The 27,652-nt window shown below is 39.3% G+C and overlaps 1 protein-coding gene across 2 annotated transcripts; it reads left to right on the forward strand.

The window, feature by feature from the left end:
- The first annotated feature begins 1,291 nt into the window (after window positions 1–1,291).
- grb2b (growth factor receptor-bound protein 2b) lies at window positions 1,292–25,704 on the forward strand. Of its 2 annotated transcripts, none has more exons than XM_085453499.1 (6): window positions 1,292–1,471; window positions 2,991–3,116; window positions 19,642–19,739; window positions 22,082–22,204; window positions 22,763–22,931; window positions 24,281–25,704. In XM_085453499.1, the coding sequence occupies exons 2-6, from the start codon at window positions 3,039–3,041 to the stop codon at window positions 24,464–24,466; spliced, it is 654 nt and encodes a 217-aa protein (XP_085309625.1). In that variant the 5' UTR covers window positions 1,292–1,471; window positions 2,991–3,038; the 3' UTR covers window positions 24,467–25,704. The 2 variants fall into 2 exon arrangements, with proteins under 2 accessions (XP_085309625.1, XP_085309624.1); XM_085453498.1 differs by having other exon boundaries at window positions 1,293–1,471; window positions 2,858–3,116.
- The last annotated feature ends 1,948 nt before the right edge of the window (window positions 25,705–27,652 follow it).

Below are 27,652 nucleotides of genomic sequence, written 5' to 3' on the forward strand. Positions count from 1 at the left end.
TCAAGATAACAGATCAACACTTACAAATCCAAAGCCTACTGACCAATCAGGTCTCTCTGAAAACACTGTAGTTATTCCCAGAAGAGCCCACAGATCAATGAGTTGACAGTGAGATGGTCTCAAATTTCTAGCTTTCCATTAAGATCAATAATAAGGGACTTTATCGCTTGTTTTATTTTTTTGCTGCCTGCAAGCTTTTTATAACCAATCAATTCTACATGAGAGTCCTAAAGTATTGCAGGCTTGTTGACTTTAAATGCCTTCTATTCACCACAATTATGATTTTTTGGCATCTCACGATCATTAGACACCACAAGATTTTAGCTCAAAGAATAAGGATAAACATATGACAAGACATGATGATGATGATAAATCTTTATCCCGTTTTGGGAGTATTCGTTTGTTACACAACTGAGATGGTGAATAAGAATATATTAATGATAATGATAATATTATCTGGTAGGTGCCTCTCTGTCACATATATTGTGATAGCATGTGGCAGTGGAGCTGAATCACTGTTAGAGAAGGTGGTCATCATTTTTGCTGCATACATTGAAGGATCTCAGCTTCAACAGGAAAGAGCCATCGGAAATGGAGACAGCAGAGTCTCCTGTAGAGCTACTATACCGTCACCAAATCAGACAAAGCTCTGCCTAATCTCACAAACTGCAGCCTGGCTATCAGGTAGTCACATGGATTCCTTGTGGACAAGTTTACTGACATTTCCTATAGCTTTTCTTTCAGTAGAAGCGGCTGAATCCATTAAGTCCGATCTGTTCACAGGTAGTGATGTTAGTGATAATACTGGCTTGCACAGTTGTCATCTTTTGCCAGCTTTCCTTTCTTTAATTGCAGCTGAGTTTCTTTTCATCTTGGATTACATATTTTATTTCCTCTTTTTCTCTCCGTGTTATAGTTTGTTCTTCTTTTGAGGATTATGAAAACAGTTTGGTTCTGCCCATGCTGTGGTGTCACTGCCTCTTGGATAACCTTTCAGAGTGCCATTTTCACGTGATTAGCTGGTGTAATTGCTGACGTTAGGTTTAGTTAAGCCGGATTATTTAAAAGTTATCTTGGCTAAACTGATCTCAGTGCCTTAGTCACGTGGTACAAATAGGTGCTATTTAGCTGTTGATAAAAAAAAAAGAAATTGAACGATTTAGAGTGAGTGAATCTTAACAACTAGTATGTCTCTGCGAAAATTAATTTTCCTTAACACTGAAAAAGACTAGCAGGGAGGAGCTTACGTACACGGAGGCAGATCCTCCCAGTTCTTTGGAAGGAAGCGGAAATGAGCGTCATAAACCTTATGCTAGTGGCTAGTTTTTTAGGCTTCTAGGACGGGTGTAAGCGACACCACACGTACCTTGCTGGTTGCCTCTAGAGGAAGCAGGGAGTGGATAATTACACGACAGAGTTTTGCTGTTTTTTTTTTATACAGTGACACTATCGAAACGGAATATCTATAGTGGTGAGTTTTCAGTACGTGTTTTGTCAACTCAAAAGTTGTGTACTGTTTTATTTCATGACGCTGTTTTAGTGAAGTTCAGTAACGTTAGCTGGGCTAGCAGTAGCAATAACAGCTTGCGCTATGTTTAAAAAAAAAAAAAAAAAGATGTTTTCTTCCTTTCCACATATGCTAGCGTTAAACTAGCGACTAGGCCTCGGGTGCTAAGAAACACCCCACACTTATTTCAGACCAGCCACGAGCTTTAAGTGATGTCGATGTCAGATGGTCCGGTGCGGAAGAATTGAGGTTCGGGTTTGATAACCATACTGCATCGCAGTTATTGTTGTCCGACCGTTAGCCGGTATGCTAGCTGTAGCGTTCTAGAACAGTGGGCGCAGTCTGTTGGCTGGAACGGAATCGATTCACTCGAGCGCGACTAAAAGAAAAAAAAAAGAGGTATAAAACCATACTCTGTTGCTCTCCATGCCCTTTTTGAAATGAAAAAAAAATTCCATATAATTTTCACAATAATATGGGCGTGTGAGAAGGTTGTCATGTTTAAGGTTAGCTACAGTCTGCCTTTGGACTTCAAGCTTCCCTTTTTAATACTAAGCCTAATGCCACCTCTGACAGCGACGATGCCTTTTGTTCTTTTGTTTTCGGTAACGCTGACTAGCGATGAGTTGTTTGGCGTTTTGTTATTGTAAAAGACACAAACGAAAGCGAATGTAGTAACGTTTTGGACTTGATGATGCCGGTGACGGCAACTCGTTTTCTCTAGAAAAATATGTCATGTGTCGTTTGTTATTGCCTAATAGTTAAGTTCTCAAAAATAAAAAGGAAATGCAGATTTTCAAAAGAGGAAAAATGATTTCTCATCCGTTTGGTGTTCCTCTGTGGTCATCTGGTGGACTGTCAGGTTTAAAGGCCTTATTAGACGCACGGTTGTATTAGCGAAAGCCCATCAGGGCTGTACGGTAGCATATTAGCAGCAAACTAATTAGATAGCTTAACTTTATCTGTTTAACTAAATAGCCGTAGGTTTAGCCAGCGTATCACTGTCATCTCTACTTAAGTAACCACCGTCTTATCTTTGATCGGGCCAGGTGGTTGGTTGTCTGGAAGGTCTGTTGAAATTGACACTCGATAGAGTGAACTTTGTTCCCTTATCCTCTGATAATTTCTGGTTAGAGCTTTGCCACTGGTCATGAAATTGTGCTGTGTTTTGGAGGCTGTTCAGAAGTCAAATGGGAATAAAGTTGAATCGTATGTCCAGTATGCATTTTTAGTGAAAATTTAAAGACTAAAAATGCAATATAGACTATTTTAATTTTGCTTCGTGGGTTAACATTTGCCTGTTTAGTTATATTTGTTCACGTTGGGGTTTTTTGGTTTGTTTTTTTGCAGGTACCTTTCTGCCACCTTTATGTGAGGTCTCAAACCTAAGGGAACGGGTCATTGACTGGAGGAGAGACGCAGAGAAAGTATTTGATCACAGAAGCCTGGATACATTTTTTAGTTTGTTTTTTTTTCTCTTCAGTCACTGAAACGGCTGCAGATAAGCAGTTTTACAGCAGCTATAAGGACCATGGAGGCCATTGCCAAATACGATTTCAAAGCTACTGCTGATGATGAGCTTAGTTTCAAACGTGGAGATGTCCTCAAGGTCAGTGACAAGTATTTGAGCATTAAATGTTACGATTTGTCTGTTTTGCTCATAATTATGCAACTCTGTAAGGTGTATTCTTGCCCTAAGGTTTTGTTTTTATCCATTACTGGCACTGTTGAGTAAAAGTGCCAATAAAGCGAAATCTCGGCAGTAGTGGGCTATTATAGAAGGAAACAAAATCTAACACATCAGGTAGTTTGGGATGTAGCTCAATATCCAAAGTTCACCACTATCATGTGATTATATGCTTGGTATTTACATTTGATGGCATAACCTTTATGGTTAAATGTTTCTGCTATTTTTAAAATCATGAATTATTCAATTAAATGCATTTCTATAGCACCAAATCACAGCAACAGTTGCTTTAAGGCACTTTATACTGTAGGGTTAGAGCCCTCTAATGGTAGAGAAAACGCCTACAAAGAGACAATTATTGTAAATGGACATCATCAATGTGACTTTTGAGAAGTCACAATAAGAGATAAAAGCTGTAAAGGTTTCTTTTATGGACTAGTAATATAAACCTGTGGTCAAGTCTTCCTCATCACAGTAAATTGCTTTTGTGGGCAAGGTCTGCTTTGCTTTGTGATATAGGTGGAATAAAATTAGGGGCAATAACATGCAACATGCCAAATTTTGTAGTTTATTATTGGGGGTGGGGGTTGTTTTTGTTTGAGTTTTTTTAATTTATTTTTTTATTTTGTTGTTTTATCATTTAGTTTTACTTTGCAGTCAGCTTTGGCAGACAAGTTGACGGTTCTGTCAGGGGAATGGGTGCCGTTTCCCTGAAAAAGAGATTTGAGCAGAGTCTTGAAAAGACTTCTTATCACAGCAGGAGGGGAGAGGCCTAGAGGGAGAGAGAAAGTCAGATTAGGAAACACTGAGCTAAATATAAATTCTATTAAATTTGCATATGAGACGAGGAATTATTGAACTTTTTCACTAATTTCTACTGCCAGCTGTCTTGTCAAGAAATCTCAAGCTTTTCACCAGATGGATGAGTTCCATCCAAGAAATTAATAGGAAATGGGGTTTTTTCTTTCACTTTACACAATTAAATATTAAATACATGCATTAGTGACTGGGAAAGTCACGTACTTCTGTAAAAAACACTTAGAAAAATCAAACACATATGGCAACATTTTATTTTGGGGTTTTTGTTTTCTTTTCTTCCTTTTTCTGTTGTAATTTTCGAACCTTAGATTTTACTTTTCCATTCCTCATAATGCATAAAATATGTTATTTATGTCTTTGAAGAATATAAAATGTCTGACTTTCGTGCCCACTGGGTATGCAGGTTTGAAATTTAAAGAAAACTATTCATGTTCTCATTCATTGTTCCACACTAGTTGATGACCATGGGGTACTATACTGTAAGTGCACTGCGATAAAGGCTACAGAAATAAACGTAATACAGTTTGTCTCAACAGAAAAGGACTGTAAAACGGGGAAAGAAAGTCAGGATGAATGTTGCCCCGAGCAGTGTCCATATTTCATCTGAATCATTTCTTGGCTGCTTTGCCCATAGGACCAATTGTTAATTTTTGTGGAATTGAATGTAAGAATTGGCATGATTTTTGTAGATCCCCCCCCTCAGTTTCTTTCATCCTCTTTTATCCAGTTTTTTTCCTCTTTTGTGACTCACCTCAGTAGTTGTGCATTAGTCTAAGCTTTAAATGTTTCCCCCTCAGGAAACTTGCGATAAAGGGGAACATACTCCTGTCATTCACTGAGTTACCCTCGCGCACACACGGAGGCAAGCTCCACTTTGATGTCTTACTTGCTTTGTTGAGCTTTAGTGAGCCCAGAATCTCAAAATGAGATTGACTACTGAAATGAGATTAATTGGCATTACCTCTGGGAATTTAAGTAATGATTGTATATAATCTTAAGTTATGTGACCTGTGGAGGAGCATGTCACTGAGCACATTTCTTTATTTCAGTGTGGACTGTACTGAGTAAACTCTTTTGAAAGCGCTTTTTAAATGTTACATGGTTGTTTTGGAATGCTGTCCTCATCAAGATCGTTCCCATTAATTTGCCTAGTTTTCATTTGGAAAATATCTGATGCTTGTGTAACTTGGGCTGCAGTTGCTGCAAGCTCTTTTGTCAAACAAATTTAGCCAAATATACTAGCAGAATTTAGCTTAAGTGTCATGGTGAGCTGACATACTTACTACAGAAATTTGACAGAGCCACAACAGAACTGAGAAAAGAGCCTCAGAGAATCTGCACTGATTGCACTGCTGGAGCTCAACAAGACCTCCCTCTCTTACTGTGTCACAGTGTGAGAGGTGGGTGATCCGGTGCTTCATGTAGTGTTTGAACTTTTTTTTTTTTTTTTTTCTTTCAACTGAGAACTGCCTTCTTGTTTACTTGACCTCACCACAGTCATCTCTGTAGCAGGGTTCTGGCTTCTTATGATGGGGGGATTTTTCAGGGTTGGGTTGTCTCATCGCTTTTGTCCTCACCATCTCTGCTGTAGTGTGAAAATAACTTCATCGTGCACTGTACCGCTTACTGAGATTTTTCAGAGTGATGGATGAGCCTCTCAATTGTCCAGGACCTGATGAGAGATTTACCACCTTCACACAGTCCATGTTGCTGCCTTGGCCTGGCCCTTGAAAGTTGGAATTTGAATGCCGCAGTCCTGGATGTTATCCAGTGGCAGGATGTTACCAACTGAGCATTTTAAAGGCTTTGTCTGGTCCCTTGGATTTAGAGTGTCTGCAGCCTGAACTAACCTCTGTCACAAAAAGGTGATTAGGTCGTCATACTGGTCTCTAGCTGTAATACTTTTGGCTTTTCACCCCATCCTCTTCTGTGTGTACCATGTGGGTGTTTTTAGGCAACAGAATTCCAATAGTCAGCTGAACGTTTTCCAAGGCCTCACCTGATAAGGAAGAGGCCTTGTCCTGCCACTGATTAACTCATTGAATTGTAGAGGCCGTCATCTTTGGCTTCTAGGTGTGGAGGCCACACCCCAGTCCATGTTTGGCCGAGTGTCAATTCAGGATATTTGTGTAGCACTCAGCAGGGTCACACTGGACACATTTTTGTGCTTTCACAAGCTTGATGTGGAGCAGCTGTCACACTGGACTGTGCAAATCCGGTTCATCAGCTCCAGCCTTAAAGCCTTGCTCCGGGTCAGTCTAACAGAAGTCTAATGGTAGTGGTCTCAGCTTGTGTCCTCAAATCTTTTTTTGTTGTCTACAATCTCTTTTAGTCCAAGAATCCAGTATTAGATTTAATTTTTCCACTCAAGAGCCTGCTGGACATTAACGATGTAACTATGTGGCTGCCGTTGATAACTGTCAGTTAAGCCTGTACTCGTGATTGAGCTAGTAATTAGTCTTAAAAAAAAATTCTGTTTTTGTTTTATGCAAGTGGCACAATGTTAAACCTGTAAGAGCAGGATGTTGTGCATAGGATAGTCCTAAGTCCTTGAAGTCCTTGAAGATCAGCCTTTGCAGTCATAACTGACCAACCAGCCTTATGTCAGTCTGTAAACTATCTACTGTTTTGCATTAGCTACAGTCATTTTAGTGAAATGAAGATGCGCAAGTTGGTCTGTCTCTTTCTGACTACCTCACTCTGTTTGACTCAAGGCTGAGAGTAAAGATCAGTTTGATTACATAAGTTATTTAAACATTAATACCAAATTCCCGTCTTAATTGGTAACATTACGGTAAAAAAAGAAAGAGAGAGAGAAGGTCTAAACTGTTAAACACATTGATTTGCCTGATGCAACACAGCATACTTCATACATATAAAGAGAGCCTTTCTGAGGTGGACTCTATTAGTTGGGGCTCCATTGCTTCCATCACCAGTGCTATCTGGCTGCTGATACTAATACTAAACAGCTTTGCTCTAAGGACAAAGGGTCCCACTCATGAGAGAGCAGCCCTGTGTTAAGGCTTTGCTTGTATGTAGCATCCTTAACTTTACACCATTTTCAGTATCACTCGGAGATGGTGGCCTCACGTTGGCGTTTTTAAACAGCGTCTCATCTAAGGAAACATTCTTAACCACAAATGTCAAAATAATCATCTAGTGGTGTATGAGCTCTGGGTGCAGTACCAGATATACTTGGAATAAAAAGCAGTAGTCTTTTACTGAATTGCCTGTTTGACTTAATGTTACTGGTAAATTCTAGTACTAGCTGCTATAACATTAATACACACCTAATATGATGGTGTTGCAGAGATGGTTTGCCTGTATTTTTACATTGTGGCCCTTTGGAAAACGAGTCTCAAAATCAGTTTTTGAATAAAACGACTTTTATCTTTATCAAATCAGCTTCAAAATATTTCCCAGCTTTTGTCCAGGCAGCATTTAGCCCAGTGTTGGGAATTGTTCCACTGGTTTTAAACGCACCTTTGGTGTGCAGGGCTAGTTTCAGTTGGTACAGTGTTTTGGGTTTTTTTTTTTTTTTTTTTGGGGGGGGGGGGGGATCCTATTGGTATTAGAATTGCATTTGGATCATAAGATGCTTTGGCCTGAACACCCACCACATGTGCTGACTTTTTAACTCAATTGGCACAATGGCTAATTTTCAAATCAGTATGTCAAATTAAAGTTTTCTAACTAGATGAAAGTTGTGATGAATGATGCCATACTACAGCAAAAAGAAGCTTATTCAGTTTTGTGTGTTGATGCAAATTTATTAGCAATGATTATTTTTCACTAGTGTGGTTTACTGTGGTCAGTCATACTACTTTGTTTTTTAATGCATAAACTGGCTGGCCCCTTGTTAGGCTATTTCTGTTTGCATTCTTGATACTGTTACAGCAACCCATTTAAGGATATCAATCACATTAAAAGGAGTCTTATCTTGCCCACTGTCACAAAGATATTTAGAAGTCATATTCTATTACTGTCAGCCAACTAGCGAGCACTGTGTTTAGCCCATCTGGTTCCCTATTCGGCTTCCGAGTAATTTGCAGCATGGAGTCATACACCAACATTGAGTTGTCTCATTTTTCTAGGTTAGTAAGTTGGGAAATAGAGTGACATAAGACATGGTCTACCCTTCCAGTGTTTCTTCACAGAACATTTGTTTTGCAGTTTCTTTGTTTTTTGTTGTATTTGTTATAAACAGAGTTTTCTTTTAAAGAAGCAACCTAAAATTAAATGCATTTTATAAACTACTGTCTATTAAAATTAAGGCTGTGATTCTTTATTCTTCTTATTTGCTCCTTATCAACAAATGGCAGACGAAGCTGTGACAACAACCTTCCTGTTTTAGCCTTGCAATTCATCGTTACAACTTCTCTTAATTTGACCGTACAGAGAGGTTAGTCGTTTAGACTTAAACCCATGCTTAGGTGTTTTCAGAAATTCATAATTCTCTGGCATGATTTTATGTGTAAAATGGCTCGCAGTACAAGTGTGCTGTGTGTGGGCCCATGACAAATTTGCATAGTGCAGACTAGATTGGTCTCACAGTGTGATTTCCCATCATGCATAGACAAAAAAGGGGAAGATACCATATCTGGCAGCTTACTGTATTTCCAGCATTTTTGTGTCATTTTTAACTGTGGTTCTTGTCTCAGTTACAGATGTTGGTGTTCTTTACTTTTTCAACACACACACACACACACACACACACACACACACACACGCGCGATTCTTTTTAGTCAGTTTTCTGTGTCAGAAATTACATCTAGAGGCAAAGCAGCATGCATGAGGAGGCTACAGTCAGATCTGGTCATTGCCCCCAGCACTGCACACTTGTTCTCATTTCTTCTGTAAATAAATAAATAAAGCTTGCCCATCCTCCTAGTTTGCAGAATTGTCTCCCATTAAAATATCCTTGAACTGCAACTGTAAAATATGCTCTGACAACACTTTAAATAACTAAATAAGTTTTAAATCTGTAGGCAAGAGTTCAAGTTATGCTACTCTGTCAGTATCACATTTCGGGCATTAATGAAATTGGATGTCTTGTATCTGCCAACAAAGGAGAGGACTAATATTTTGTTATGCTGAGAAATCAAATACAGAGTGTGCATTCAAAGACTTGTTGACACGTAGGGTTGATGATATATGCTGCAGTTTGAACTTCCTTTTGAAAGAAAGAAACTTTGTGAATACAACGAGTTAGTTTTGGCATTTGTCAGTGAACACTCCTCACCACATTTTCATATATTTCTGCTAGCTACATGAAGGTCTTCTCTAAATATGTTTAAGCTGTTGTTTACTCATAAGTTCTAAATTTTGGGTGTATTTAGATCACAACATTTGGTTTTGACGTAATCTGAATATTAAGGTGGTTTTCTATTCAAAGAACTGTATTATCACCACCCCACCCACTTTGTCCTGCTGCCCCAAACCTATTTTAAATCATACTTGGCTCAGTCTGTGGTAAAGTTGTCTAGTCTGGCCTATTAGCATGTCCATGCATCTATATGATTTGTTAATACTAAAGCTTAGCTGTTTTCACATCCTGTTTGATGTGTCTTCCAACCCCCAGCAACTTCCTGTGTTTCCACAGCAAACTCCAGCAGCACAGTGTGCATGTATTACACTGTAACACTGAGTTTACAAAGAAAAGTACAGGCGTTGCCCTTTCTGACATAGATAAACCTAGGTGCTCACCATACTCACTGTAGAATTGTTGTCAAATTACTTGCCTGTGCTCTTTTTTTTCAAAAACTGCTCTATTAATACCCCTCTGTAACAACCTGTTCTTCTTTTGGGAGTTGCATAATAAAGGAAGATGGAGCGTTTAGCCAGTTACTTGACTGCTTTCTCACAGTCTCTGCTGCTTAATGACACCCTCGTCGCAAGTTAGGGAATTGATTTCCTTTTGTCCTCTTGACCACTAAATGGAGAAAAAAAATATATCAGTGCTATCTTTTAATGCTTGAATATTTTGAAATGATAAGTCTAACTTAAAAAACTGATGAGCTGTTGTAAGATTTCACAGGATCCAAATACTGCTATTTTTATTTTCCTTTCCATCATTGGGTTTAGGTTGGCCACGCTTTACTGTGTATTTCTTGGCCATCTTTGTAAACCAGTGCTGAATTTGACTATGACTAGCTTAAGGGTCAATAAATTCATGCTGTTTTAATAGAAATTTGACTTTTACACTGCCAGAGACTTGTAGGATCTCTGTGTCGTCTCGGAGACTGCATGTATTGAGATCAGATTTGTGCAGGAGCAGGCTATTTTCTGATTAAGTGTTGAATTTCTGTAGAGAATGATTGGATAAATATATTTATTTGCTTCTCTGCCTTTCTGTTCTTTGTTCAATTTCAAATGGTTCTCAATAATGTTATGTCGATTAAGTCAATTTATCATTAATGTTTCTTTAAAGTACAATTTGTAACTGGTGTCTGCAAAGCAAAAATCCCATTAGTGACATCAAAATATAATCTATGCGATGTAAAGTTATTTTATTCAAGGCATTCTACAAGTCATTGGAAGAGCTAGGCGCATTACTGCATTCATGAATGACATAATGTTACAGTCAAAAAGGGTCAGTGGTCAGCTTGAGGGAGTCAACATTAGTTACCACTTTCCTCTTGTGACAGCACACATTTGTTTGGTGCCAATGGATAGCGATAAGGCTGGGGGGGGGGGGGTTATATGAGCAAATATTGCCTAAGGTTAGTAATGGAGGAAAGTGTGTTTGAACTAGCCTTTTTCCTGTCCTGTTCCTTTGTCATTGTTCAGAGTCAATACACAACAGCAGGTCTGAACAGTTCACATACAGTTGACCCAGCGAGTGCACACTTTGAGCTGATGGCTGCCCAAATGACCATGGTGTACTTAGTCTCTTATGCCTGCAGCTAACACTTGAGTTGAAATCTGCTCTCTTGTATTGGCACTCTCCTTCCCTCTTCTCTGTGGCCTTGCTTGATAGTAACTTGTTAGTGCAATAAATTGTCTGTGCTAAGAGCCATCTGTAGACCATACGCAGCAGTCACACTTTCACAACTGATATTCAGCCACTTGACAAAGTATTTGGGACTGAGTAGACAACATGTAATGTGGCGACACGTGGCATTTGCTTTGTGATTGACAGCAGAAAGTAGGTTAGTGCAACTTCATTTTTTTTGGGTGGGGGGTGGATCATAAATGTAATACTATATCATTAAATGTAATTAATTGCACAGTAGTACACGGTTTATATGAAGCTGTCAAAAGTGGCTAATTAAAGTAAGTTGTTATAAAACTATTAAAGGGCAGACCTTTAAAGTAAACTGCACTGAAATTAAAATGGTTGATAGTGCAGGTGATGGACACTCATTCCGTTTTGTAGCTGTGAACTAAAAGTGCCCTTTATAAAGAGATAATAGTGTTGACCATGCTTACTTTAAATAGGTACTTCCTCCTTACACGTCTGCATTTGCTAAAAGAAATGTTCGTATAACCTAAAGATGTGGCCATCATAGACTCACATTAGCTCAGTCATTCAGTAATCAGCAAAGGCAATCTGTGTGGCTCATTAAATCAGTCTTCCAAAGTAGTAATGAAGCCAGCTCAAATCTCTTGACTGATTACTGATGTCACCCTCTCCACAAACGGAAAAGCCTTCATCAATACCCTTATCAGTCTATCCTAACAATACATAATATAATTGATCTTTTTTTCTCTCTGTATGCCCTCAACCATTTCAGTGGCACAGCAGGTGCAGGTTAGATGTTGTCGCAGATATTTCTGAACAACCCTTGGATGCAGCCTTCAGTGAATTCACAGGGTACCACATAAAAAAAGAACGTGTGCACTTTGCAGAAGAAAACATAGCCTCTCTGCTCTGAAAAAGAAATGGCCTCATTTTATGTGATTTGCCCTTGAGGACTTTTCCTAAGCTGATCACAAGGAGTGTGAATCTTCAAAGTGCTCTCTCTCCCTCTCCGTCTCTTTCTTGCTAGCTAGCTATTTTGCTCTCTTGGTCTCTCTTGTCACACTGTTTTGTTTTTTTTTTCTCTTGTTTTTCCGCTCTCTGCCTGATCCTGCGCCTTTCCTTTCCTTTTTTTTTTTTTTCTCACTAGTCATTCCCTCTGAGTGTTAAGTTAGAGCTGTAATTAGGTCTCGCTATTTCTCATCTTCACATCACTCCCTGATGATGCACCATAAAGACACTGACAGCTGTATTTAAACCAAAAAGTTATAATTTATTCTCTTTCTGTCCTCCACCCCCTTTTGGGTGTCCTCAGCTTTTGTTCCCACTGTGCATAGCATAGGAGATGGCCCACAAAAATTGATATGGCCATGGTGACCTGTATTCACTGGCACAACAAAAAAGTCACCTTGGACTTGGACTGCAACTAGCCTAATCTTGTTGCTTCAAGTGCAACAGTTGTTATTAATAGATACAATTGTCTAAACTGTCACGTCTGTTTACTGCACAACAGATCTGTGGTTTTTACGCTCCATCCATTAGAAGGAAGAGTGCACTGAGAATTAAACCTGGTATCAGAATCAGAATCAGAATACTTTATTGATCCCTGGGGGAAATTATTTTTTGTTACAGTGCTCCATTTTAAACCAGCATAAATAGCATCTTGGTGTGAAAGAGCTTTCCTTCTCTACTTTTTATATGTGTATGTATAATAAAATCAGCTTAATCATAACAGGGTCCTTTCTAATGATTTTAAAAAGATTGACTGTTCTGTATGGTTTTCTCCATTATTGACAGTTATATCCTAGATGCATTATTCCAGAAATGATAAAGATTTTTCTTTTTCTTCATTACCTTTTACACAATGCGTCCATCTTTAACTTTGTTTCTGTTTCTTTCCCAACGAATACTAGTTTGGTACAATGAAAACAATGTTGTTTTCAGTCCATGTAAACTGGTTATTCCCCATGTGCCAGTAAAAGCACTTTGAGAACATATCAGGATTCAGTTTATTTCTGGTTAGATGTGTAATGAGTGTTTGAAAGCACGATTTTTGCCCTGTAATCTTTGCTCCACATTTGGTAGTGACCTAGAGCATTGTTTTAATTAAAATAGTGTTTCAAGCCTTGTTTATTAGAATCTAATGTAATCTGTGTCTTTTTGCATCAGGGGCACACTCATTGCCTTCCTGGCTCTTGCCTGCCCTGCTCTAAGTCTACTACCTCCCTGCTGGGAGCAAAAGAGGTCAAACTCATTCTGAGCTCCCCCCCCCCCCCTTAACGTCTCTAAATCTGCTGAAGTTTTAATTCTGTCGCTCCATCGGTCTCAAAGTACTGTTATCTCTCTTTTGAAAACAGATGTAGGGTATCTGGTCGGTGATGCATTAGTGTGGAGATTCTAAAGACTATCTCAGGATCCTGTGCACAGTCTTTAATTTGGCACACACACTATCAATCTATTATGCATACCCTAATAATACACTCAAAGGGCTTCTGCTTTTCCTGACCTTTTCAGTTTTGTCTGCACACTTATATCTATAGAGTCTGCCATGTTGGTTTGAAATGAGCTTAGTTTGTTCATGAAACCAATCAATTACCCATTATTAAGATGATGATGATGATATTATTATTAATATTATGTCTTATAAACTTCAGGAAATGATCTTCTTCTTCAAATGGGTTGCTTTAAAAAATAATAATAATAATAATTAAAAAAAATATGTAGGCTCTTAGCTTTGGTTCACAGAGTCTTCTTACCCGTGACTTACAGTGAATTTGCTTATTAAAACTGTATACTATTCTTGTAACTGCTAATTTTCTGTCGTCTGATTAGATAACCGAGCAATATTTGAAGTATGCCAAGGTTATCCTGTGCCGTGCAGTCAGAAAACAGATGAGTCTCTATCAGGTCCATTAGAACCAATGGCAGATCCATTAGTCTTTGGCCTGTGAGGGTCAGATGAAGCTTTAGCGTGTCTGTGTTTCTGTCTGGGCCCCTCTCTGACCTGCTGCACATTGAGATTAACCCGCAGTCCAAGGTAATCCCTGCTGCTGATTTATTGCAATCCTGTGTGGACTTTGCAGACATGTGCTTTATTTAGCAAATTGTTTTTTTTCTGCAGCAGCTGTGTGTATCCCAGTGTACCTCACTTTCTCGTTTTAACCAGTATTTGGTTATATGACCATTTCCACTCATGCTATCGTAATTGTGGATGTGTCTTCTCTTCTTTCATAAGTACATTTTGTAGCTTAAAGCTTGGGATTTAAGGTAATCTCCATGCAATCGTTACATATACTCCATATCAAATACTGACAATAATGAACAGATGACTCTATTGTTGTATAGGCCCTCTGATAGACAGTCATAGCAGCTTTTAGTTAACAGTTTTCTCTCTCAATGTAACAACATAACAGAAGAATTTAGTACCTAATTTCTGAAGTTTTCATTAGGGATGTTTGGATTTATCAGTCGGAATTTTCCTATAAGGCGCCTGTTGGCCTATCAGCAAATAAGATGACGTTCACTGATGGCAATGCCTGATGGGTGTGTGTCCCATCGACTTTACTGTCCTTATGTTGTGGCTCGAGTTTAATATTTTTAATTTGTAGTGTTGAATTTGCCCAGATAGTGTGGTGAAGAGGTGAAAGACTTTTAAACATTCAAGTGTAATTTACATGTTATATTTCGTTTTCCATTTTTATGGTTTCTGTCATTTCCCCTTTTGTACATTATGTTTGTTTTTTTTAATCATTGGCAGCTGCAGGGCAGATTATTTTTAAAACATCAGCTCTTTTTAGTTATGCATAAGTGAAGAAATCCTGTTATGTGGCATCATTTTCTGTACATTAGTCTAAATACGCGTCCTCTGTAAAGATGACTGGGCTCTGAAGATAAAGGGCATTGAAACACAGCAAGCCTCATTATGACATGGATTTATTCACTGTATTGTACATTTTATTTTATACACACATGCTAAATTAATAGTTGAGGACTGCCATGACATTTATGCATCTATAGTGTGCACTAAATTTGTGGGTGGAAGTTGTATATTATTTTAGAGTGTGTGATGGAAAGAGCTGGGGGAGGAGGGAGTCTATAGCGGCAGCTGTGGAGGAGATAATCCTCTGCCTGCGTCTCAAATAGAAACTCATACAACTATTGTGGTTCAATCGGATTACAAAGGAAAAAAAAATCTTCAGAGAAGGGGAGGGAATGTGTATCATCCACAGAAATGCAATGGCACAATACTTGCTCAGCTTGGACAGGAAAAAAGCACAGTCAGACAGAATGCTGTGGTTGTCTCCTCTATGGTTTCAAAAAAAACTGCCAACCTTGCAAATATTTTATTTCTGCTTTTCCTCGTGGACTGCCATTCTTTCAGTTTTGAAAGCCAACCCAGAAGCATTCAAATGGAAACCACTAATAAATAGTTTTTTGACCATGTTAGTTCCCTCTTTAAACATTCACCATGGTAACTTTGTGGCTGGAGGTCCTATAATTTTAACAAAGTAGAGCACATCTTCAGGTTACGTGAGATGATTTTACTTCCTTGCTTATTAAAAAGTTTAAAAGCTTCTCAGACTGTTTTTCTATGACTCGGGGACATGCTGCTTGAACACTGGAGATAATTTTAATTGTTTTTAAGATTTGAATGCATTTTTAACTGTTACCTGTTAACTATTTTCTCACAGGTATAAGAAAAAACTAAAGCATACAGTATAATGCAGCAACCTCAGTGCTCTGTTATTAACTTTAGTCATGGACTAAGTTTGAGTTCAGGAGGCCTAATGGCATATTGTGGCGTCTAGCAGACAGTCAGTCTCTACAGTGATAGAAAAGAGACATGATTCACAAGTGACAAACTTTAATTCCGGTAAATATATTTGTAACCTACTCTACACTTTACTGTATTTGATTGTGAAGGGGCTCCATTGTTTCTAATGTCTGAATCTAATGTGATCTTGTCACCTAGCTGAAAATGAAATGTAAAATGCCATTTCAAGTTTCATTTTCAGTTGCACATTCAGTCTCCTTTGCTCATATCAATCTACATGCAACAATTAATCGAGCTGAGAACGTTTTTTTCCTTGAGGGGGGTCAGAGTGGAGGGTGACTTGAACAGCACGACTGATGCTGCTTTGGGTTGAAGGGTGCTTCAGCAGAGTGCCTGCTTGCCAACAAGTGGGCTTGAGCCTGGGTCATGAAGATGAATCATTGCCTTTCTTACTTGTTGGCAACTCTTCATCCTACACTAGAGTACAAGAGCACATTTTGTACTCCTACAGTATTTGTTGCTTTAATGTTTGTTTTTAGTAGATGGGAAGAAGACAACTAAGATTTCTTGCCACCTCTACCTCATACGCAGCACTGCTGAAACCACAGGGTGCACACTGTATGCTCATTTCTTGGATGAGTTCTACTTCATCATACATAGATCAGGCAAATCAGTCACTCGCGCCATCACATGTTGCTCATGATTGTGCGCCCAGGGCGCTGTTTCTGTCTCAAAATGATCTACCCTGTGAGTCAACAATTTATGCGACCATGTACACTATATGGAGTGTGTGTATTACAAAACTGACTTGGCGTTCCCAATATCTCAAAGATATCGTGGGTAATAATCAGTCTTTGCTTTTGACTTTTTCATTAAATCTTCTCTTACTGACGGTGTTTCAGTTGAGCATGGCCTGGCTGTTAGTGATACAGTTAATGGTTTGATTTCTGCATATTAGTCTGCTAGTGTTGCTCTACAAATTTCTGTCAGTTGATCCAATAGTCTGGGCCATGCAGTAACTTGTGATCAATTATTTAGGAAGCATGAATGTGTGCTCCCCAGATCTGCTCCGTTGATTTGACGCCCACCCTCACTTCTTTTCATTGCTATCATAAAGTTTTGTGATTCAGGAAAAACTTTCCCTACCATAAAATGTACTGGGATATTGTTCTCGGATTTAGTCTTACATTTATGATCTGAATTTTTCTGTAGACCTAGGATGACCTGGAAAAACTTGTATTAGAAGCTATAAAATCTCATACAGCCTACCACCAGATTAAACACCTTTTTGTCTTGTCTTGTTATGCTCCACTTGCAGTAACTATTCAGCTTAGTGTTTGCAGAGAACTGAATGATGCCACACAGTATTAGTCTGGGTAGTCTGTCTTTCTAAAGGCTTGTTCTTAAAAGGCCAGTTTTGTGTGCTTGCATCCATCCCAGAGGCTAAGGCCCTTTGACTTGTGTAGCTCTGACAGTGCTACATTCACTAGGGAAAACACAGTCACTCTTTCTTGTACTTCATTGTACTACAGTTCTCCCTGTATCCACTGTTGCACATGCGAATATGGACACATCTACCTTCCCACACTTCATTGCATTTTCTTTTTTCCCCTCACTCTCTAAAGCCGCTCCCTCATTGAGTAATGCTGGTCTTGTGCAGGGTTAGCAGCTGGGGAGTTGAGGGACAGCTGGCATTCTGCAGGCAAATAGACCCACATCACTCACTGGGCCAACAAGACAGCTGTCTGGGGATGGGCAAAGGGTAAATTGTGAATTTAAGTGGAGGGGAGGGGGGCCAGCAAAGTGGGAAAATGTGACTATAATAGAGGGGCACGTTGATGTGTGATGCTGCATTAGGGATGGGGTGCATACTCTAGCTAAAAATATTTTCTCCAAATTATGCAAAGAAAGTCTGATCCAAGATGGTGGGGGGATTTTAGCAGACGTTACTCGCTCAGAACTGAACAGTCCTTCAACTCAGATTTCTGACTGGATGACAGAGTGGAGCTTAATGCCAGTACTGCTTTACTTAAAAGCTTCTTAAAGAATCAAATAAATGACAGCTTGGTTGTGTAACATGTGTGTCACATATTTATTTCATTTCAGGCTTTATACACTGCTGGTGCTGGGCATAAGTCATTCTTGGATAGGATTTGAATCCTTTTTGTGTTGTCATTCACATAAAAGCTATGTGACTGTAAGCTAGAGCTTAGTTTCCTTCAAATCTACATGTCAAGATGCTGCTTGAAAGCATAAACATGTTACCAATGTTATGTAATGCATAATTAACTTTAAGGAGGGATGTAGTGTAATTCTTCAACTTATATATTTGAAGCTAAATTATCAGCGAAGGCTTTTCCACAAGGATACGGAGACCCAACTATTGGGGTCTATTTTACAGGGCATCTGATGCTCAGTATTTTATGCTATTCACAGATCTCTATAATTGTCGGTTTCAGTCAAGTGGTGAGTGGTAAAGAAGGTTTGGTAGGGGAGCATCAAAATTCTTAGCTTTAAAATAAGTTTTCCTCTTTGTGTCAGGGAAACAAAGAATCCCTTTTCAAATTTCTCAGCTCTTCATCCCACAGTTGACCATTTAGCGAGGGCAGAATTATGCAACATGCCAGATAAATATCTGCCACTGATATCTCGGAATGGCATCTTATCTGCTGATATGCCGATCTCAGTCAACATGCTATTATTGGCCAGTACTAATATTTGGCTGCAACACTGAGATTTAAAGTTCTTGAGCATTCCTTATTTACATCTCCCTTCTCTGAGAGTAATTTTTGTTCCTGCCTGCTGTTGTTTAGAATGGCACAGATGTGAGTGCGATGATCTCAGAGTAACACGTTGTGCTGCTGAGAATGGAGTACAAACACAGTTAGGCAACGTAACACAGGGGATCGTTCAGTAGCATTCTATAGCGTGCTCACACACACATCATGGAGACAGATTCTGCCCACAGAAATCAGGGTTACAAACCGAAAAAACTTGTGTTAAAAGCCACACTATCGTTGCGCAATTGTCAACATGCTGTCACAGGTATTTTCTGAAGTAGCTTCTGAAAATTAGGATGTTCTCTGTCTTTGCAGTTAGATTTGTCATCAGTTATGTTCCTAATATTTGTGAAACACCTACAACCCCTCCTCCCTACTCGGCAGGAAACTGTTTCTCATCTGAGCACATTTAAAGCATGTCAGGGCGAGCATGATGCAGTCATTATCTACCATTATACTCCCATCGCACTGAATCGGAGACAAGAAATATATGAAACTTCTGGTAGGCTCTGTAATTGACTAATAATAATAATAATAATAATGGATCAAGTGACGTGACATTCATTTAGATTAAGATTTGGGGTTAACATTGGGAAATGCCCAAATACTATTTTTTGGTTGTTGTTGTTGTTTTTTTTTGTTTTGTTTTTTTCCCCTCTTCTCTTGCATGACCTCCCTCACACGCATTCATTTAGAGGCACATTAAATTGTGACACACATGGTTGAACCACAAGCCCAGCACACCTGCACTGTGGTTCTGTCTTGTCAGACTTGAATGGCCTCACAGCTGTCTTGTGTCTCTCTGATATTACTGGCTTGTTAGTTTCTATAGCTTTAAAGTTTAGGACACATTTATTGTTCTTTTGCCAGCTTAAATCTATGGTTGAAGCTACATTTGATTTAAGCTGCAGGCTGCTTTTGCCTCAGTGTTTTTGTACTTTGCTAATATTTACCAAAAGCTTCTCTAGTATGCAGTACAATCACCACCTTGACATAACAGGAAATTAAACCAGTTGCCGTAAGGCTCAATTTATGTTTGCTTTTCATTTGTTGACATTTTAACTTGAATGACCTCTGTTTTGTTTTGGGGTTTCTTTTCTTTTCCAACACCAGGTATTAAATGAAGAGTGTGATCAAAACTGGTACAAGGCAGAGCAGGATGGAAGAGAAGGCTTCATCCCCAAGAATTACATACAGATGAAACCCCATCCGTAAGTATTGTCACTTATGCATCTGTACTCTTTCATAGCAAATCATTAAATTGGACATATTAACTGATTTTTGAAGCGTGAACAGGGGAGCTTTTGTTCAGTGATATGCGCAACCTGAGCAGACTTGACCGAGTGTGAGGGTAAGAGAGAGCCCTTGAGATCACTCCTGGCTTGATCCTCAAGAGGACAATTACCTCTGGACCTGTGCTTAGTGCCAAATTAGCTCTCTCTTTATTAACGTGCTCAAGGCCTCTTACAGTTAATTGAATATTGACCTACTGCAGCATTGCTATCAGATGTGCCTTTCAAAGGAGATCTTATTGATCAGCCTTTTCTTTAGTGTGCGTTTGCCTATCATTTGTACAGATTTAACAACAATACTAAAGTGTTTGCAGAATTTTATTATTGTTATGGGGAATCGATTTTCAGCTGGGCTTCATGCATCATCTGTAGTACTTCAGTCCGTCAACAATACTTATAATTGTATGATGGTTCTCAACAGTGTGGCTTTTTTTTTTTTCCTGTTTAAAAACATGTTTCCTTATCTGCTTCATAATGAGCATGCTGTGAGCAGATATTGTGCAGGCCCTCTCAGACACAGTTAATCTGCTGCCATCTGAACCTAAAAACTGCTGAATTTGTTCCCCAGTTGCTTTCCTTAAATGGCAACATGACAAGCTTACTAAGTTGTACGTACTTCTCACTTTCAACTCAGCACAAGTCAGATGTTCACTGAGAAAGACAGCCAGGTTGTATATTTACTGTAATGTTTACAGATGGAACTATTCAATACTGTAGTGAAGTAGAAATGGTAGTGACAGCACTGATATCGAGTTTTCTTTGTTTTGAAAATAAAGAGCCAAAGCACCAGGCACTCGCACTCCCCAACAGAACTGCACACACAGCTGTGCTGTACAGCAGTTCGCAGAAGAGCATTTCTGTTTCTCTTACCAGTAGTAATGATGTTTTGTGGGTTATCCGTGCGGTTATGTAATAAGAACACAAATGGTTTCAATAATTCCCTCTCACAGAGGTGAACGTGTTTCTGATGCCAGTACTTCTGTTTTCTTGGCTCCAGTAATTGCTCTGCTATTACTTTTATCAAATAGGGAAAGGGACTCTGCACAGGTGCACTGTCCTGCCAAGCCTGATACAAGATTAAGAGTTGGCCATTACATTATTGATCTTCACCGATGTGTAAAGGAGCCAAGATTTCGTCTTTGGGCTGGCTATACTTTTTAATTATTTACACAAGTAAAAAGCCTTCACTTGCTTTGTCTCCCATTTTTCTCTTCCTCTCTCTGCCAGTCTTTATAAATCTCACTCACTGTGATATATTAAGCTGCTTTCACTCACAACAGAAGCACTGCAGCGCTGAACGTTTCTCAGCCTGTCCCACTCAGTCAACCTGGACCCTAAACACACTTAACCCTGCAAGCTTGTTAGTACAGAATCTGTGTAGGGCTAGATAAGCTAGTAGTCTAATAAATTTGCATAGAACACAGTAGTGGGCAGTAAGTGCTGTACCCAGCTTCTCTAACCAAACATTATTTTCACTAGTAAACAGATTTAACGATTGGTAAATGGTAAACAGATTTGCTATATTTTAGAAATGACTACTGAAAATAATTATCCCAGCATTGTCCTGTGTTCAAGTGTGTAAAAAGAAAAAAAGAGTGCACTTTAAAATCTAATAAACACATCTCAAAACCTCAGATTGAGTCACTCATTTCTAAGCCAATGTGAGAGTTGAGGTCAAGCTGTGTTTTCATTGTGTGGTTTTTAGAAAGATTACGAAAGTCTACGAGACCCTTTTATCATTAACAGAACCTATTTAATTTTAATATGGAGATCACTTTCCTTTCTTGAAGATAGGACTGACAAGTGCTCGTAACATTCCCCTTACTTCAGTTGTGTATTCGTAAAACACCGCTTTTGGCTTGGTAGATGCAAAAGTCAAGTGAGGTTGCGCAATATTACTGTAAAAGGTTATCAGATAAGGTTTTAAAAGGGACCTACAATACAGATTTATAAATAACTTTCTATAAATAACGGTGTGTGTTAAACCTAAGCTTGCAGAAACATGTTTTTTAGTCATTTCTTAAAAGGAAAGACTTGTGTAGCCAAATTCCACAGACTGGGTTCAAAGTGACTCAGTAGGATGTTGTTTATGGTAAAAACAAAGTAAAAGTTGCTTTTTTTGTTATTTGTTTGTTTTCTATGGATGTAGTCTCAGTCATATGTTGTTCCTTGTATAACTGGGCTCGAAGCCTGCCACCTTTGGGAGAGCTTGGTGTTTTGTATCATCGGTCATGTGACACTGAGTCCTCTCTGCTCTCCAGGTGGTTCTTTGGGAAGATTCCCCGTGCCAAAGCAGAGGAGATGCTAAACAAACAGAGGCATGATGGCGCTTTCCTCATCAGAGAGAGCGAGAGTGCACCGGGGGATTTCTCTCTGTCTGTGAAGTGAGTATCACATAGAAACAACTAGTATCACACTTGGTTATCTATAAATACAGTTTACTATTATCATTATATCAGCACATGGTTTCCTGACATTTGATCAGGTTCCTAAGTTTCCATATTTGGCATGTTTGAGTCATCAACAAAGCCACTTCCTTATTCTGGTGAAGTCTCAGTGATGCCCTCCAGTGGCCAGTGTTTGCCATGTTGGACCGGAGCCTTCAGTGTTCTTAACTTTACAGCCGACACACACACACATTTCCTCTTGTCTGTCTTTGTTCATTCTGTCCTTCTGGAAAGAACAGTAGGCGACATGTAAAGTTTGATGCCAAGATATGGATCTTAATTACTGTCTGAACTGTTCTGATTCCAGTTAGTTGCTTTGGAACAAATGCCAATCTGTTACCAGCATGTTGATTCATTTGACTAATACTTACAAGGCTGTCAGACATCCCTATTTGATAAGTGGTGGTTTGTATGTGTAATTTGCACTGCCTTCAGGGCATCTAGGTACTTCTGTCAGAAGTTGTCGCTTACTGTCCCCTCTGTGACCTTCTCTAGGTTTGGAAATGATGTCCAGCACTTCAAGGTTCTTCGTGACGGAGCTGGGAAGTATTTCCTATGGGTGGTGAAGTTTAACTCCCTCAATGACTTGGTGGAATACCACCGCTTGAACTCAGTCTCCCGCAATCAGCAGATCTTTCTTCGAGATATAGAGCAGGTCCCCCAGGTAAGACATGACACGCACATAGCGAAATGAGCTGTGGGTTGGAAGTCTTTTTCTTCTCTTCCCCACCCCACCCCCCAAAAAAAAGAAAACGCTAAAAAAAAACACGCGGTGCAGTGTCTTTGACAGACTACTGTACGTAGATTTTTCTAGACACAGACATGCGTTTAGCATCTTAGTATTCGGATTTAAAAGGACCGCACATGAGGGCAGAACCATTAAGACCAATATGTAGTTGTGCACTTTTCATTTTCACTTGCACATCATGCAGTGCACATGTGTGAGTGGAGGTAGTTGCTTTGATTTCTGACTGTTTAAAGGTATATGAGTAAAACTGAAATGTTATGTTGAAGCAGAATGGAAAACTGTCCCTCAAATTTGTATGTGCGTATTCTGAGGACATGTTTTTGCTTAGATCATTTGCATTAATATTTTGGAGATGAGTAATGCAGATGCACGATTTGCCTGATCACACTGTGTTATGTTGGTCTTTCACTGGAGAATATGTACAAACACAGCTGTCAGTGTTGTGGCAGAAGGTTGATTAAAAATGTCCACAGGTGACCTGCTGTCCTGGATTCCAAATTGGTTATGAACAAGGTTTAGAAAAGAGCAGCTGATTATTTGAGAATTGCAGTTGCATTTTCAGCTAGAGGAGATTATACTCTTCTGAAGCTATTAAAGAACTCTTGGCTAATGTGTCAGTATAAAAACCATAGATGGCAGCCAGACGTCAGATGAAAATCTAGCAACTATTTCTGTAACACGTGATCTCTTCTCTGACAACCCTGCATGTTGACGTGCAGCTGTGTTTGGACGCTCGGATTGAATCTTGATGTCACCTTGAACTAGCAGTAGTGGTTTTGTAGTGGTGTTGGATGCGGTAAAGCTGCAGACTGAGGGACATGTTGCAGGGTTAGTTGCACAGAGGATGAAGAGGAAACATGAGTCAAACTTAAAAAGATGAGAAGAAGTTGCAGGTAAACCAGAGGAAGAGAGAGACTGACAGAGAGTCAAGTGTATCTGTGGGTGTCAGAGGCAGGTAGTGGGAGAGGACATAGTGAGGTAGCAAGTGTGTGTGAGCAAAAGCTGCAGACTGCAGAGGTTTCATAAAGATCACAAAGCAGAAAATGAAATGAAGGAAACTGCCGATTTTTGAAGCTTCACAGAATTGATTTAATTCGTTGTAGTCATGGATATTGTCTGTTATTGTGGCGTTAGGCTGTAGGGTGCTCAGAACATGAATTTTGTCTCGTTTACAGTTGAGTCGGTGTGGATTCCAGTGTTTTTCTTTAGTTTCATTGCATCCCCGTTGCTGCAGTTTTGCTAACCATCATCTTTCGATCCCGCAGAATCCCACATATGTGCAGGCGCTCTTCGACTTTGACCCCCAGGAGGAAGGCGAGTTGGGTTTCCGACGCGGCGACTTCATTCAAGTCCTGGACAACTCTGACCCCAACTGGTGGAAAGGAGGCTGCCACGGCCAAACGGGCATGTTCCCTCGCAACTACGTCACGCCTGTCAGTCAGAACATGTAAACAGTCAGACCATGTAAACAACAACAACCACCACAACAGCAACCATCACCACCACCACCACCATCATCATCGTTTTTGATCTCATCTGAACCCCACCCTTCCCAAACCCAACCCCCTTCCCACCTCTCTCTCGGCCATCCCACGATAATGGGAGCAAAGAGAACGCAAACAACTGAAAGACAGAGAATAAAAATGACAGGAGCAACGCTGTCGTGGGCGACGCTGTGTGGGTGACAGCTGAGCAAAAAAATCAACTTTTATATGTGCTGAGAATGTTCACAGTGAACGCCTCAGCGAGGACCGAACTGTCTTTGAGGGAAATCTAGATGCAGCATACATTAGCGTCCTGCTTCAACCGTGAAGATAACCAAATGATTCAACCGCTCCCACAGCTGCTTCTGTCTCCTCCTTAACTTCCTAACAGTCTGCCTTTCTTTTGTTCTGCTTTCTTTGCCACTTTTTGTTTTAATCAACTGAACGAAGAGCCTACTGATGAATCCTAACTCTGTTTTAAAGAAAAGAAAATACATAAAAATATATAAAATTTAAAAAAAAAAGAAGAAGAAACTGTTTTAGAAATGTACAAAAAGAAGAGGAAAAGATGATTGCATCAACAATACATAAAGTCTCCATGTTTAAGATCATTGGCAGAGAATTGTACATCAGCCTCAGGCTGCATAAATAAATCAATTATAGAGAGAAGTCATTTTTTTAAGAATATATATTATATATTTGTATGTGTTTGTCTGTTTTACCTCTCATCACAAATTGTTTTGGGGTTTTTTCCATTTGTAAATTATGTTCAATCTTCTGTCAGTCTGAATAAGACCTAGTAGCTCTAGAATGTGATGAATTGTCAATTTTGTTTCGTTTTTTTTAACCTTTACATTATCTGAGGGCTCTCAGATAAAACCACATGACATTTAAAGGGTCACAAGTTCCATTTGAAAAATGTTTTTGTCTGTAACGCAGAGAAAGTAAAGTCGATTCTCTGAAGAAGTCCTGTCAGGAAGCTAATGTTGACCAGCATAGCAGAGCCATGAATGCTGCAAGAGCTGTCACACAGAGCCCTGTACATAAAGGTCAGCAACCTTTCCGAAAGCCAATATATTTATTGCAGCCATTTTTCTTTTTTACCAGGGCAGTGAATGTAGCTGACCGAGTCTATAGACACAAACATGAGGGAAGCTAGGTCGGAGAACTGAATTTCACAACCACGCAAGGGATTTTAAGACTTGTAGAGAGGGGGGAAAAAAACAGCAAAAATAAAAAGAAATTAGTGTTTATTTGTGAAGAGACTGGTGAATGAGGATATGTGGAGGCAGTTAACACATTCAAACACATTCATTTCATGCATGCATATGCAGACACTCTCCTCCTTGTAATACATGCACGTAGCGTAGAGGCTGAGTTCGGATAATCACGTTGTGTAATAATCACCAGTGTAGATCTGCAGCTGGCACAGATCAGCAGTTCAGAAACCTGAGATTGTCTTTTCTGCTTCAATTTGAGAGATCATCTGTAAACGATGTAAAAGATTTTGTTTTGGTCTTTTGTTTGTTTTCTTCGTTCAAAGTTGTGCTGCAGTAAGCACGGTGTTGTCATTTTAATTTCATGTCTGGTCCTGTGTGCGTGTGTGCGTGCATGTTTACCGTGTTTGTATAACTGGTTTCTGTTTTCTTGTTCTCTGGATAGTGCCTTTCTCTCTGGTGTTTCAGTGTCTCCGACCTGCTATTTTGAGCCCCCAACCCCCTCCTGCCCCACCCTCTCTTTTTGGGGCCTGCCAGTCCTGCAGCGAGACAGTGTACATAATCCAAGATGTCCCATTCAGCAACACCCTTCCTCCACCTTCCTCCCGCATCAACCCACCTTCACCTTTCCCCTCACAAACATGGAACTCTTCTTATTTAAGTGTCTCTGCTTGTCTTACCTAATCATGTTGTTTTGGTTTTTGCCTTTTTTTTTTTTTTCTTTTTTTTTTTTCCTTTTTCAATTTGCATTTTTTTGTTTTTTGTTTTTGTTTTCAATTAATAAAATGCAATTATTAAAAAATGCAAAATTTTTGTAGTGTGTTCTTCTGTATTTGAAATTCCACAGGAACACAAGTTGTTGTTGTTGTTGTTGTTGTTGCCTCAGAAATTCACTCAAGTATAGAAGTCTGGACAAGAGCAATGACCACTTCCAATCCAATCCAATTTTATTTATAAAGCACTTTAAAATACCCAGCACAGGAACAAAGTGCTGTACAGAAAATAAGTTAAAACAATAGAATAACAAAAAACAGCAAATTAAATAAATAAAACACATAAGACATAAAATTAAAACAGCCCTATGTTAAAGCAAAAACAAGATAAAACAGCATCGAATCACCTAAAAACAACTAAAATAAAAAACCAACATCTCACGTGGTGTCAAAGGCCAAGGTAAAGAGGTGGGTTTTCAAGAGTGACTTAAAAACAGATAAAGAAGTGGCCTGTCTAATCTCTAAAGGAAGCTCGTTCCACCGTTTGGGAGCTGCTACAGCAAAAGCACGATCTCCTCTAAGTTTACGCCCAGTCCTGGGTATCTTCAGGAGCAGCTGATCAGCTGACCTGAGAGAGCGGGTGGGTGTATAAGGCTGTAGCAGCTCAGAGAGATAAGATGGAGCTAGGCCATGGAGAGCTTTAAAAGTAAATAAAAGAATTTTAAAATGAATCCTAAAAGAAATGGGCAGCCAGTGAAGTGAAGCTAAAACAGGGGAAATGTGCTCAAACTTTCGAGTGCCAGTTAAAAGACGAGCTGCGGCATTTTGCACCCTCTGTAGATGACTAATATATAATGCACTGACCACTTGTACAAAGCAGACTTACTATGCGTTTGCTTTTTTTCTGGCATACACAGTGGCTGCACTCAAATTAAATATGGCCTATAAAACTGAGGTTACCCTTTGTGAGTAGCCCCTGTGAGCCAAAAGCACAAAAGACAATCCCCACACAACTGTTCAAACCTGATTACAAGGGGCAGCAAATCATAAGACATAGCTTGTTTCAGATTGGATTAAAGTGATGCTCCAATCCCAGCAAAAAGTATAAATAAATAAACAAGGACAATTTTGAAGAGTAAACAATGAAATGCTGCTCTAATAGTCCAAGAATGAAAATGAGTTGGCAACAAAACTTGTCGGTGCTAGCAAAAGCCCACAGTCAT

Source organism: Copadichromis virginalis, linkage group LG4 (genome assembly GCF_057382275.1).
Source record: "Copadichromis virginalis isolate Kocher_CV1m ecotype Utaka linkage group LG4, C_Virginalis_male_GT1.1, whole genome shotgun sequence".
Taxonomy (NCBI): Eukaryota; Metazoa; Chordata; class Actinopteri; order Cichliformes; family Cichlidae; genus Copadichromis; species Copadichromis virginalis.

Bases quoted from the DNA above. Each gene is read 5' to 3' on its own strand.
- grb2b (XM_085453499.1), top strand. From the start codon at position 3,039: ATGGAGGCCATTGCCAAATACGATTTCAAAGCTACTGCTGATGATGAG. The intron at 3,117-19,641 runs GTCAGTGACAAG...TTCCAACACCAG, and splicing joins AACGTGGAGATGTCCTCAAG to GTATTAAATGAAGAGTGTGA. The intron at 22,932-24,280 runs GTAAGACATGAC...TCGATCCCGCAG, and splicing joins ATATAGAGCAGGTCCCCCAG to AATCCCACATATGTGCAGGC.